Source organism: Urocampus carinirostris, chromosome 12 (assembly GCF_059441175.1).
Source record: "Urocampus carinirostris isolate Australia breed hairy pipefish chromosome 12, RoL_Ucar_1.0, whole genome shotgun sequence".
Taxonomy (NCBI): Eukaryota; Metazoa; Chordata; class Actinopteri; order Syngnathiformes; family Syngnathidae; genus Urocampus; species Urocampus carinirostris.
The window spans coordinates 9,777,218-9,789,844 of record NC_142360.1 but is presented as its reverse complement, the minus strand read 5'-3'; the positions used below and the strand labels follow the sequence as shown (position 1 = coordinate 9,789,844).

The window sequence follows — 12,627 nt, the reverse complement described above, 5'->3', positions numbered from 1 at the left end:
GACAACCCTGTGACATTAGGGAAATTATTAAAGCCATCATCTAAATCGTTCCACAACTAACTCAGCTTTTTCCTCTCATTTTAAATCACACTTCCCTTCATAAATGAGAATCCGTTATAAAGTGACTGTTAAGGAGTTTACCTTCATAAAAACCCAGCAAACTTGCTTTAACGACCAAAAAGTTTCCCAAAGTCTCCATTGCTTTACCACCCCGTGTCAGAAGATGGCGGTGTATCAATATGATTCAACTATTTCTCCCTGTGACGCGCTATGTAGCTCACATGCGCACTAGACAACTTCCTTTTTCTCCCGTGCAGCGGAGTCAATTCCAGTCTTTGGCTCCGGGCTCCTTCGTAAGGAGGCCACAAAGACTGCAAAATGGTTTGTAATCTTGCCAATATGCATCGACATGCGTACATAAGACGTATATCCTTCTTCTGTGGTTAATTGTTGTGTCCAAACACTTAGTTTTTAGAAAGATGAACGTAGATTGAGTGTCGAGTGCTCGCTAGCCGGTGGCGCTTCAACGTGGCCTTAATGTCCGTGCGGTAAAACACCACTTCCTGGTGCATATTAATAAATTCGCTGCCAATAATGGTACTGGTTCATTAGTTACATTTTATACCGTCCTTGACTATAAACTCTTGCGTGTCATTTAGACTACTCGTTTGGTTAGCATTTTGCTAATTAATTTCGTTAAATGGGGCTACGCGTTAATCAGCAATTGGAGTCAGGCGGTCAAGTTGAATGACTTTCACATAGTTGTCTGCAATATTTCAACTCCTGGTTGATCTTCTGCACAGGGTTTCGTGAAAGTGGTCAAGAATAAGGCCTACTTCAAGAGGTATCAGGTGAAGTTCCGTAGGAGGAGAGGTATGTTAACATTCATGCTTCACTATTTTGCACACATCATTGTAAAATCACGTCTGATTTTTCAGAGGGAAAAACGGATTACTATGCCCGTAAACGACTTGTTGTACAAGATAAGAACAAGTACAACACACCAAAGTACCGCATGATTGTCCGCTTCACCAACCGAGACATCATCTGCCAGGTGAGTTGTATTGCTCCATATATTTGTCTTTGCTTAATCAGCAATTGTGCTAATAAACCATCCTTTCTTCTAGATTGCCTACGCCAAGATTGAAGGGGATATGGTTGTGTGCGCAGCTTACTCTCATGAGTTGCCCAAGTACGGTATTTCAGTGGGCCTGACAAACTACGCTGCTGCCTATTGCACTGGTCTGCTGATGGCACGCAGGGTATGTACTACTGACTTGCTCGTCAAGCCTTGTTAAGGAGACTAAATCTTTTTAATTTTGTTGTTAGGAAGTTTGTGATTGTACTTAAGGCCCTTCCACATGTGAGGCCATTCCACATGTGAGATTCAATTTTTCTTGGGTCGAGCCTGTACCTCGAATTTCGCGTACATTGAGCAATTAATCCACACAATAAATAATGAAACGCCACCAAAATTATTTGTTATCCTAATATAGCTTTAAAACACATCTTTTTGATGACTCAAATCACATTCAAGTAGTCCCTTAACATGATTACAGCAACATTATTAATAAGAGGATACTAATAAAATTCGAGTTAACAGCACAACTACGAAGAAAACTGGCATTTCCTAATGCGGGTATCTGTTGTGGTGGAGGAATAAGGAAACACGAGCGAGTACAAGAAAAACGACACCAGAGCACAGGATCAGGTCTGTGTATAAACTCATGCCAACCTGGACAAACTGATGCTGGTGTCAGCTGTGTCAAGCACTTTGCCCCCCTTGTGATAGTGTCTGGAAATGCAGGACAATATGTATGCTTGAAAGACGTCTCTTTTGAATTTCTTATATTTCGGGAAGCTTGATTGAAGTCAACTCACTGTAAATGACTGGCTGCAAAGTCCGTATTGCACTATTCAGATACTAGCTACAATCCACTTTGTGTGCCATTAACTGCTTTTAGTCCTTGATAGCTGTAATGATTAAATTAGGCTCACATCTGTGAAATATTCAGATGATGTACTGACTTACTCTGGCCTCATGTTGGCAGTGATGCCTCTTAGATAATCAACTTGAGCAAAAAGTCAGATGAGAAAAGTATAAATACATGAGGAGATTGCGATTTACACATTTTTTTCTTAAAACAATGAAAATCTACGAAGTATAAGCAAATCCACGCTTGAAAACTTTTCTTTCCAAAACAAATCTGTGTAATAAAAAACAACGTTGTGGTGCATCAGCTTGACATGTGTCGATGAATCATCTACATTATGTTTAAATGACCCAACATGAATGCTTGAATTTGAGCAGTCACTCAACATTATCATACCCCTAATAAATCTTTGAAGTGGTGAACTGAATATGCTAGTATTCTGATTTTTCCCGTAAACATGATTTAAAGTTGAAACAAACAAATGAATGACTAAAATCAAGCATATCACACTGAACTGGTACTGAAGAATTAGCTTTTGTCTGGAGAAAAGGTTTAGCAGTTTTCATTTTGTTCTTAAATTTTTGGAGTTTGCTACTATGGCTCTCAAGTCAAAAAAGGTTTTTGGGGCATGAACATCATTTTCTATACACCCTGAAATATCAGTCACAATGCTCAATCAGGAACATGGCTGCCACTCAGTTTGGAAACTGATAGCTGCAGTTAATACAAAAGTTTTCTTACTAGTTAAAGGTTGATCACTTTAGGTCAACCAGAATAAAATCCTAAAACCTGAGTTCTCCAACATGACTAATGCTCATGTTTCTCCTCCAGCTTCTGAACAAGTTTGGCTTGGACAAGGTGTACGAGGGCCAACTGGATGTTGATGGCAAGGAATTCAACGTGGAGAGCATTGACGGAAAGCCAGGCGTCTTTACTTGTTACTTAGATGCTGGTCTGGCTCGCACCACCACTGGAAACAAGGTGTTTGGGGCTCTGAAGGGCGCTGTGGATGGAGGCCTCAGCATCCCCCACAGGTCAGCTCATTCTTAATCACTTAAATGATAAAAATGCACTCACATTTGTATGTTTTAAATTCCAACAAATCAATCTGGTGCATTTTTAGAGCAAAATAATCCTTCTTGCGGACTTATAGGTAGCATAAGTACCTTGGCATTCGCCATCATGTATATACCGAGAAGTCAAAATGCTTTTCTGATTAACTTCACATTTATATATGCTCAAAAATATATTGGTTAGCCCTTAACGTTCCGACAGCCGCCAACGAGCTGTCTGGCTGACCTTTCGTTTGCCACCACTCTTGACCAATTGCAAGCTTTTTCCCCGTGGTCCTTAGCCTGCGATGGCCTAACATGGCCTATAATGGGGGGAAAAAACACGCATAAGTTTGGCTCTCGTTATCAGCAGGCAGTGTTCTACTCTTAGTGGCAATTTAGATTTAAGGTACAATTGGATTTGTTAATGTGATGAGTCTACTTATTAGTGGCACACGCTTGTTACCTTTTAACTTCACATCTGTTTGTCTTATCAGGTTTGTTTCCTGTATCTTGCACTAGGGCTGCACAATTTTGGGGGGGAGCCTAATTGCATTTTTTCAGACCAGCATTGCAATTTCAATGTGATTTTCGATTTTAAATGAAAATTGCATTTTCTGTTTTAGGGTTTTGTTTGTGAGTACTTAAACTTGCTGTTCTCTGATCAAAATGGCCCGCAACTGTGTTGTTAAAAACCCAAGAAAATCCCTTTTGAATGATAGTTTATGTAATTTGAAATGTTATGACTTCCTAGATTGGTACCGACAGTAGAAAAATTCAATTGTTTTTAATTTACATTATATAAGCTGTCATAAAAAAGTACAAAATGGTCCTCAAAATGAAGACAGGAATGGGGGTCAATCGTATTGACGGGCTTTAACCTTAAGAAAACAGTGCTCTCTTCTGGGGAGCTTTGTTACAGTTGATGTTTGCTTGCACAAGGCTCACACTAGTGTTTTGCGAATACACAATCGCAAAATAGATTAGATTTTACTTAATTGTACAGCCCTAATTTTCACCATACTCTTGTGTCTGAATGATTAAGATAATGGCTTGAAGAATTATTTTTGACTTTGTGTTTGAATATGCCAAGGGTAATTTAAAAAAAAATACAAAAAACGGCTTGGTTGACAAAGGAATGTTAGCATTAATAAACATGAAGAGGAAAACGTTTTTCTATCATTGTTAAAGAACATGTTCACATTGGTCCGGTGCTGATGTTATTATGATCCCTTCGGCAGTGCCTATTTTGTGACAGGTGCCATCCTTCATTCGAACACATCATGACTTTCTATTTGGTGGTTTGGGTGAAGGAAAAATATTTGCATTATCAGTATATGATGAATTTTCAGGTTTTGTGAATTAACATAATGTGATAACTTTGTGGCTTCTCTTTTTTCCAGTTATGTCCCTCTTAAATGTTAGTTGGTTGGTTAAAAGAATTGGCAATCAGACATAACCGGAATGTTATGCTAAGTGATGAATAAAATATTTTTATTTTATATTTTGAATTCTGCAGCCAAACAGATAGCCCTGATTTTTATAAAAATACTAAAGTTATCTTTTCATACACATGGCTTATGAAGGTGTTAGGCGATTGGACAATCGCAATGTCGATTAGATTTCAGTTAATCGTGCAGCCCTACTTTGGACCATGGGGAAGTGGAAATATAATGACATGTGGCTGTCTGACTGTTTTGCCATGGTTAAAAGCTGTGCCGTGGTATGAGTCTGATGTATTGGGTGCGATAAATATATATATATATATTTGTGATATTTCAATGGTCTTTTTTTGTCAACTCGGTCTTAAATTTGATTTTTAAAGGGCATTAAAAAGCCTGAATGTCTTGGATTTAGCTTGCCTTAAGTTGTAGTAGCCCTGTCCTTGCATGTGTACGCCAGTTTCTTTATTATATAAAAGTGTCAGATGTTGGTCTCTGAAGCCACCTATTTACACATCATTTCAAAAAGTATTTGAGGAACAATTTGTGGTCAATGTTAAGCAGGCTATAGCTATTAATAAATGTTAATGCTCTTTTTTTTTCATACCACATCTTCACAGTACCAAACGCTTCCCAGGCTATGACACAGAGAGCAAAGAGTTCAATGCTGAGATCCACCGCAAGCACATTCTGGGCATCAACGTGTCAGAGTACATGAGCATGCTGATGGAAGACGATGAGGAGACCTACAAAAAGCAGTTCTCGCGCTTCATCAAGAACGGCGTGACCGCAGAATCGGCGAGTGATCAGCTAATTCAAAGCCCCTTAGGACCACTCTGGGTTTTGTCTGATTTGGGGTATGTTTTTTTAGATTGAGGAGATGTACAAAAAAGCTCACGCCTCCATTCGTGAGAACCCGGTCCATGAAAAGAAGCCACCCAAGGAGGTCAAGAAGAAGAGGTGAGTACACAATGTATATTGTATATTAACAGTCCAATTCATCATAAGATACACCAAAGAGGTTTTTCCTAGCGTTCTTTCTTTGTTTTGTCCATTATTTTAACTAGAGTTGTGCGAATTAAATGCTGGCCTGTGAGGTAGGAATGGAATCATTGGATGTGTTGAGAGATAGTATCGAAGCTGGCTCTCTGGCTTCATTGATAGATTATTCATCCCCGCAGGGAAATTCACATTTCCAGCAGTATCATGTTAAAAAAATGAAATGGAAGATATAGAAAACAAAAATACCCAATATAACGTGTAGCCCTCTAGATATCTTTATGGACAACATTTCTGTTGTCTCTGTTTACTAACATTTGTTTCTGGCACCGTGAGTATAAAATGTGTGATAAATTCCTAGTGGCGGGACATCTTTACCAGAGGTGGTCAGGCGGTTAGTTTTCGGCACTGACTGCCACAACTTGGATTTGGATCCAGTTCCATGCAATGATTTACAATCTTCGTTATTAACATTTATCAACCGATAAATCTTTGCACTAATGTACACCGTAAATGAAATGTGGAACAGTTGTATACAAATACAGTAGCTCTTAGGTCATTAATCCATGTGCTTTCTTGTCCAGTTGTGTGCCTTATGTGTGGAACATTTGACAACATTTTTGTCAAATGGGGGGTGCGCCTTAGTACGTAAAGTAAATCTCGTCTTTATCTTTCTGTACATAGACTCGAGGCATCAAAAGGAGTATAGTCTTTTTGATTTTTTTTTAGAAACCTTTGGCCTCTCCGGGGCACTCTCATGACATCTAGAACTAAGGTAAATTACTTTGCCACCTATGTTATGTTAATTGGATCTTTTCCTATAGGTGGAACCGTGCCAAGCTATCTCTGGCCCAAAGGAAAGATCGTGTCGCCCAGAAAAAAGCCAGCTTCCTCCGGGCTCAGCAGAAGGAAGAGGCAGAGTGAAGGCCCCCCAGTTTTTTGTCCTCTGCCACAATTTTCATCAAATAAATATGGAAAATTCGCAAACCACGTTTCCTGTTTTTGTCGCACCTTTACAAACGTTTCATCCACCCAACCAAAGGTACTCTCGTTAAAATGAGATTTCTCGTAATCTATCCATCTATTGTCGCCCGCTTATCCGGTGTCGGGTCGCTGGGGACAGCAGCCTTAACAGGGAAACAGACCTCCCCATCCCCAGCTACTTTTTAGCTTATCCGACAGGATCCCAAAGCATTTCCAGGCCAGCTTAGAGACACTTTCCTGCGTGTCTTGTTTGCCCCCGGGGCCTCCTGTTGTTGGGACATGCCCAGAACACCTCCCAAGGGAGGCATTCTTACCAGATGCCCCAGCCACCTCAACTGGCTCCTCTCATTGCGGAGGAGCAGTAGCTCTACATAGTCCCCCTGGATGACTGTGCTTTTCACATTATCTCTAAGGGAGAGCCCAGTCACCCTGCAGAGGAAACTCCTTTCAGCCACTTGTATCCTGGATCGTGTCCTTTCGGTCATAACCCACGATCCATGACCATAGGTGAGGGTAGAAAAGTAGATTGACCGGTAAGTGGAGAGATTTGCCTTTCGGCTCAGCTCCCCCTTCACCATGACGGACCGGAACAGGGTCTGAATGTCGGCAGACGCTGCATAGACCCGTCTGGCGATCTCTCGTTCCATCCCACCCTCACTCGTGAACAAGACCCCAAGGTACTTGATCTCTTCCACTTGGAGAAAGACCGTATCCCCAACCCGGAGGGAGCATGCCACCCTTTTCTGTCCGAGTAACATGGTTTCTGACTTGGAGGTGCTGATCCTCATACCGTCTGCTTTACTATCTGCTCGCAATCTAATGTAAAATGTGCCCCTCAACTTAAACCTCTGGCAGCCTAAATTTGTTTTTCGTCCAAACCATTTTTACTTGTACTGATTAAAAATTAAGTATGTTAAAGGATAAATGTGAACAATACTTGTAAACGAGTACATAAGGTTAGATATCCTAACCTGGCCTTTTGAAATGCATAGGTTACTTGTCAAACCTTTTGAAACAGATTTTAGGTGATCAAGTTTTATTTCGAGGCGGAGGCCGTTTTAGCCACCAGAAGGACTCGTTGAGTCCTCGACACCTACCTTTAAATGGACAGTTAGCTATACAGTAGGGGTCTCAAACTCTACTTTGGGTGTTAGCTGGAGCCAGGGCATTGGAGAGTGGCCAGATTCGGGCACTCCACAAATAAAGCTTCTGATACAAATGTCACTGTTCTCAAATTTATTTAAAATTTGCTGCACCAAAATAAATGTCTAATTATGAAAATCAATCCTAAAAGAATCCCTAATTTGCATGACAGCACCGATGTATTCATAGACCAAGGAGCTATCATAGCTCAATATTTCATTATTTTTTTCGATAGCCATACCATACATTTTATGACAAATGCAAAACTGCTAGCCAGACAAAATCAAAATTTTCAGCGCATTTTATTTCACTGCGATATAGGATGATCCTATATCATGAAATATAACACTTTAAACTTGTCTCCCCACAATTACTTCAGATCGTTGAGGCTCATTTTGACCTACAGTGTTATGATAGTTTAAAAACAAGGTGCTTAGTTTTCTTGTAAAAATGTCACAAAATATTAGAAAAGAGTATATTGACGTATTTACCTTCAATGGAGACAGAAGTGCACTGTGTGCATAGCCCCGCCCATCCTTACAGTTCAACCAATGGATATGCTTTGTGTGCTTGGATAGCGTTCCTGACTGCTTAGCTTACCGAGGGTCTACATGAAGTGTCTCAAAAGTAAATCAAGCAACTTTTTTGTTTTGTTTTTTCCAATCTTCAAAATGAAAATGACATAAACATTTTGTTTTCTTAGTTGCATTGTTTTATTTCATATAAACAATCAAACATTCTGTAATTCATTATGGTAGTTACGTCATTCTCCACAGGATTTGCTGCATCCAACTTAGTCGTTTTGATAGTGTTTTAATAAAGATTTGATATGGTTATAACTTGAGATAGTATTAGGATGAAGAAAAAAACACACTCGGAGTTGGAAATTTAGGTATTTAATAGCTCTTTCCATGGGAGGTGCGTGTTTCCAGGATCGTATCAGGAAGAAATCACGCTCTGCCTCTGGCATTTATTGGAGAACACAAGAATGAAACAACAAATCTGATTTGTCTAACAGGAAACAAATCTGATTGGTTTAGACAGGAATCACATGTTTAAATGCAGTGTATTACGTTTGTCGCTAGATGGCGTGCAAGTATATTAATGAGCAATAAAGATAGTGAAACTTTATAACACAATGCGTCTGTAAGAAGAAAGCAAGCTCCCGAGCAGAATTGGAATGTGGGAGGCAAGGCCATCTTGATAAACAGCTAGCTAGCAGGCCCAAAAAGGAATGAGGAGTAGACTGAGAAACTGTTAGTGGCCTTTCAAGTTTGGGCTTTTTAATCAGAGACACATTTTTTGGTGCTTGGGAACTTATTAATTTGACCTTGGAGGTGCTAATACCACACATTTATTGAGTATAATATTATAAATGTAAATGTATAAAGATACAAGAGTACAAAAGTATAAGAGTATATAAAATACATAAGTATAAAAAGAACATTTAAATCATTTCCCTTACAAGATTCATACAGGCATGTGTTGCGTTTATTTAAAGGCTATTATAATGCTTTTTATTTTGTGTGGCTCCAAATAAATTGGTTATAATTCTTTCTGGTCAAATATGGCTCTTTCAAAATGTCGTGTTGCTGACCCCTGGGTTAGCTTGCTGTTCTGCCTGCAGAGCCTGTTAAAAGAAAGTACTGTGGATTTAAATGTGCTGGTTGGTTGGTTAGATACCTTTACCACTAGGGTCATGGGGCATTATCTCCAGTGGTGTGTCTTGGGCAAGTACAGCCTGGTGGCACCCATCCCTCTCCATATCACCAAAAGTTCTTCTCATGATGATCTCGCGGGCCACATAAAACGATGCGGTGGGTCACATTTGACCGTGGAAGTTTCGGTATCAAATGTTCGAGGTGGGCCAGCACGGCGGCGCAGTGGTTAGAGCGTGAGCGGCACTGTTCTGAGTACATGAGATCAATCCTCCTGTGTGGAGTTTGGATGTTCTCCCCGTGCTTGCGTGGGTTTCCTCAGGGCACTCCTGTTTCCTCCCACATTATAAAGACATGCATTTCAGGTTAATTGGCTGGTCCAAATTGTCCCAAGGTGTGAATGAGCGAGTGACCTCTCTGTGCTCTGCTACTGGCTGGCAACCAGTTCAGGGTGTCCCTTGCCCACTGCCCAAAGATAACTGGGATGGGCTCCAGCACGCTGAAGACCCTACTGAGGATAAGCGGTGCAGATAATGGATGGATGCTCTAGGTGCTTAAAAGAGAAAAAAGTCAAGCCATCTTCTCATAGGAACCTTTATTTGTAACGTTCATGAACTGAAAGTAATATCGGCGGCGTTCAATCCATATACAAGGCGATTGCTGAGCTTGGAAAACACACACACATGCTTGTTGATGGATTAATAGCTGATACTAATAATGCATTTATGACAGGAAGGTGGTAAATGTTTTTGGCACTTTGTGTCCACAATCACATGCAGGAAACAAAAAACAAACAAGTGTCTTTGTAATATAGACGGACAATATAATTTAAAATATCGATTACAGAAATAGTCTTTTCTTTTTAAATACAAAAATAAACTGGACAATTTGTGACACCAAAAAGCGTTCATGTCGACCCGAATCAGAAACAGTCTTTCCAGAACCAAAACCGACACCGAACTTTCTCGCCTTCATCCTTTAAGGCCCTGCCTTACTCGCTCGCACCGCGTCTCCATCTTGCACTTGCCGGACTCTTTGAAAAAAGGAAACTAAAAAAAGCTGCAGACTTACAGATCGTCACTCTCCACAAGGGAGCCGGGTGGCAGGGGACTGCAGTCGGGGAAGAAAGCGGCTTTTACGTCCAGGCCACGTTCCGTCAGGGCGGCATAGCGGCTGCTGGACGGGCGCAACGGCTTGGCCTTACGCGCACTTGCCGGATGCTGCCACTGGCCTGCTCACGGCCACAACAGTGACCACCGCCACAGTTGGGGACGGATGAGAAAACATGAAGAAGCAGTCAGCGCGGCACATCAAAACAAAAAGACATCTTTTTGTTTATTAAGACATGATTTACAGTCCTAATAACTATACTGTATCTCGAGCGCCCAAAGAACTTTGCCATTTTTATTGTTCAATATCTCGTGCATCCATTCAATAGGGTAGGTGTAAAATGTAAAGTAGAGGTGAGCTGCTTCTTTTGAAACAAAGTGGAATAAGAAAGATTGATGCGGTTGAGAAAATGGTCGGAACGCTTTTTTCAGGCCAATTTTTACCACGGACAAGGACCTCTCAAAGCGCATCTTCCAAAGGTAAGTTAAACTCAACCATATCTTTATGGAACATATTATTTTATAAAATGTTTATTTCTTTAGTACAAAACAATACAGGTTACTTATACAAGCCCTGAACATACTTATATAAACCGTAAACAAAATATAGCACTGAAGCAACTTACTAAAAAATTCAAACGATCATTCGTAAGTAGGGCAGCGTCTGTACTCGTTTTCCCAAAAACTTCTGAGAAATCGGCTTTTTGTGAAAGGATGCATTTTAAGCAGAACCTTTCACTTCATACATATTTTTTGTTTATTAGAACTCCATACCTGTCAACTTGTTTCCCTGTATTGTTTTCTGATTATTTCCAATTGTGTAAGACAATTTTTGTACAGGAATTTAAAAAACTCGTCTTGCTCATTTCGGCTGTAAGTCTCAAGGACACTTCGACATATAACACGGGAATCGAACGTGCCACCTCTTGGTCCGAAGACAAGCGCTTTACCTTTTGAGCTAATGCTGCCCATTGAGGTGTCCTTGGGCAAGACACTGAATCCCTAATGCCCCCGATAAGCAGGTAGTTGCCTTGCATGGCTGACGTTGCTATCGGTGTGTGTGTGCGTGCGAATGGGTTAGTGTGAAGCACATTGTAAAGCGCTTTGGGAGGTCCTCAGTGATATAAATGCAGACCATTTACATTTTGTTAAAATAAGTAAAAAAAATTTCATTTTTATTGATTTTCAAAATCTAATTTTAGGATAATTATTTGGAGAAAAAAATCAAGCTACAGGCTGTCCAAAAACAACGTACACACATTTTAGCAGCTGACAACTCAATTATGTATTCTGTCTTTATAGACTGATTGAACCAAGTGATGTCAGCCAGACTTGACTTTAAAGAAAGGAAATTTATTATAAAATGCTACTGAAAGTAGGAACTGTACACATATTTTGGACACCCTGTATTTGTTTTTTGACGTTTTGTGGCTTCTCACCGTGCACGTCGAGGCGGGCAGTGCTGGAAATGATGCCGGCCTCGTTTTTGGCCGACACGGTGTACCAACCGGCGTCCTCCTTGCTGGCTGGCTGAATGATCATGCACAAGTATCCGCAGTTGTCCTGGTGCATGCTGCGCCACCCAAGAAACCCAAAACAGCAGTGTAAGAAAAGCACAAAAGCCAAACCAGCCCCCTCCCAAGAACCTTTTGACATAGTGCCATATTTCAGACTTCAAACTTATAGATAAAAGCCCCTAAATATTCTCTAAAAATCAACAATATGTTAGCCAAATTTATCTGATATTGAATAGTGAGCTAACATATAAAGAAAATTGAAAAGTTGACGTTGCAAAAGTATTATAAGCCGCCTTTGAGGAAATTCTTAGTAAAACCTCCATTTGCTGATATTACAGCCACAAGTCTTTTTGGGTGTACCTCTAAGTTTTGCACATCTTGAAAACGAAATATATTCCCATTCTTCCTTATGAAACAGCTCAAGATCCCTTAAGTTTGACGGTGATCGTTTGTGCACAGCATTTTTCTCGATATTTCCACAAATACTCTTTAGGATTGAAGTCTTGACTTAAGCTTGGCCATTCTAAAACATTTATTATGTGTTTTAAACCATTCCATTGTAGATTTTGCTTTATGTTTAGGGCCGTTGTCCTGTTGGAAGGTGAACCTGCACCCCATTCTCAGGTCGCTGCCAGAGTCCATCAGATTTTCTGCCAGAATCGCCCTGTATTTGGCTCTATTCTAACGATCTTATATTCCCTGATTAAGAAAAGAGCATGATGCTGCCGCCACCATATTTGACAGTGTCGGTGGCGTTTTTAAGGTGATGTGCAGTGTTACTCTAACGCC

At 40.4% G+C, this 12,627-nt stretch overlaps 2 protein-coding genes across 2 annotated transcripts in view; one reads left to right on the top strand and one right to left on the bottom strand.

Moving 5' to 3' along the window:
* The first annotated feature begins 266 nt into the window (after positions 1–266).
* rpl5b (ribosomal protein L5b) lies at positions 267–6,414 on the top strand. The gene is given in 9 exon segments (XM_088349751.1): positions 267–362; positions 364–381; positions 804–873; positions 939–1,054; positions 1,128–1,262; positions 2,766–2,968; positions 5,049–5,226; positions 5,300–5,388; positions 6,252–6,414. Coding segments are annotated over 9 exon segments (990 nt in total). The 5' UTR covers positions 267–281; the 3' UTR covers positions 6,352–6,414.
* A 3,378-nt stretch (positions 6,415–9,792) lies between these two features.
* palld (palladin, cytoskeletal associated protein) overlaps positions 9,793–12,627 on the bottom strand; it is an 82,535-nt gene continuing 79,700 nt past the window's right edge. The window contains exons 20-21 of the mRNA XM_088348962.1: positions 11,761–11,894; positions 9,793–10,443 (exon numbers count right to left, since the gene is read on the bottom strand). Coding sequence (XP_088205088.1) covers positions 10,280–10,443; positions 11,761–11,894 — 298 coding nt within the window. The 3' untranslated portion in view covers positions 9,793–10,279. The remainder of the gene's footprint in view (positions 10,444–11,760; positions 11,895–12,627) is intronic.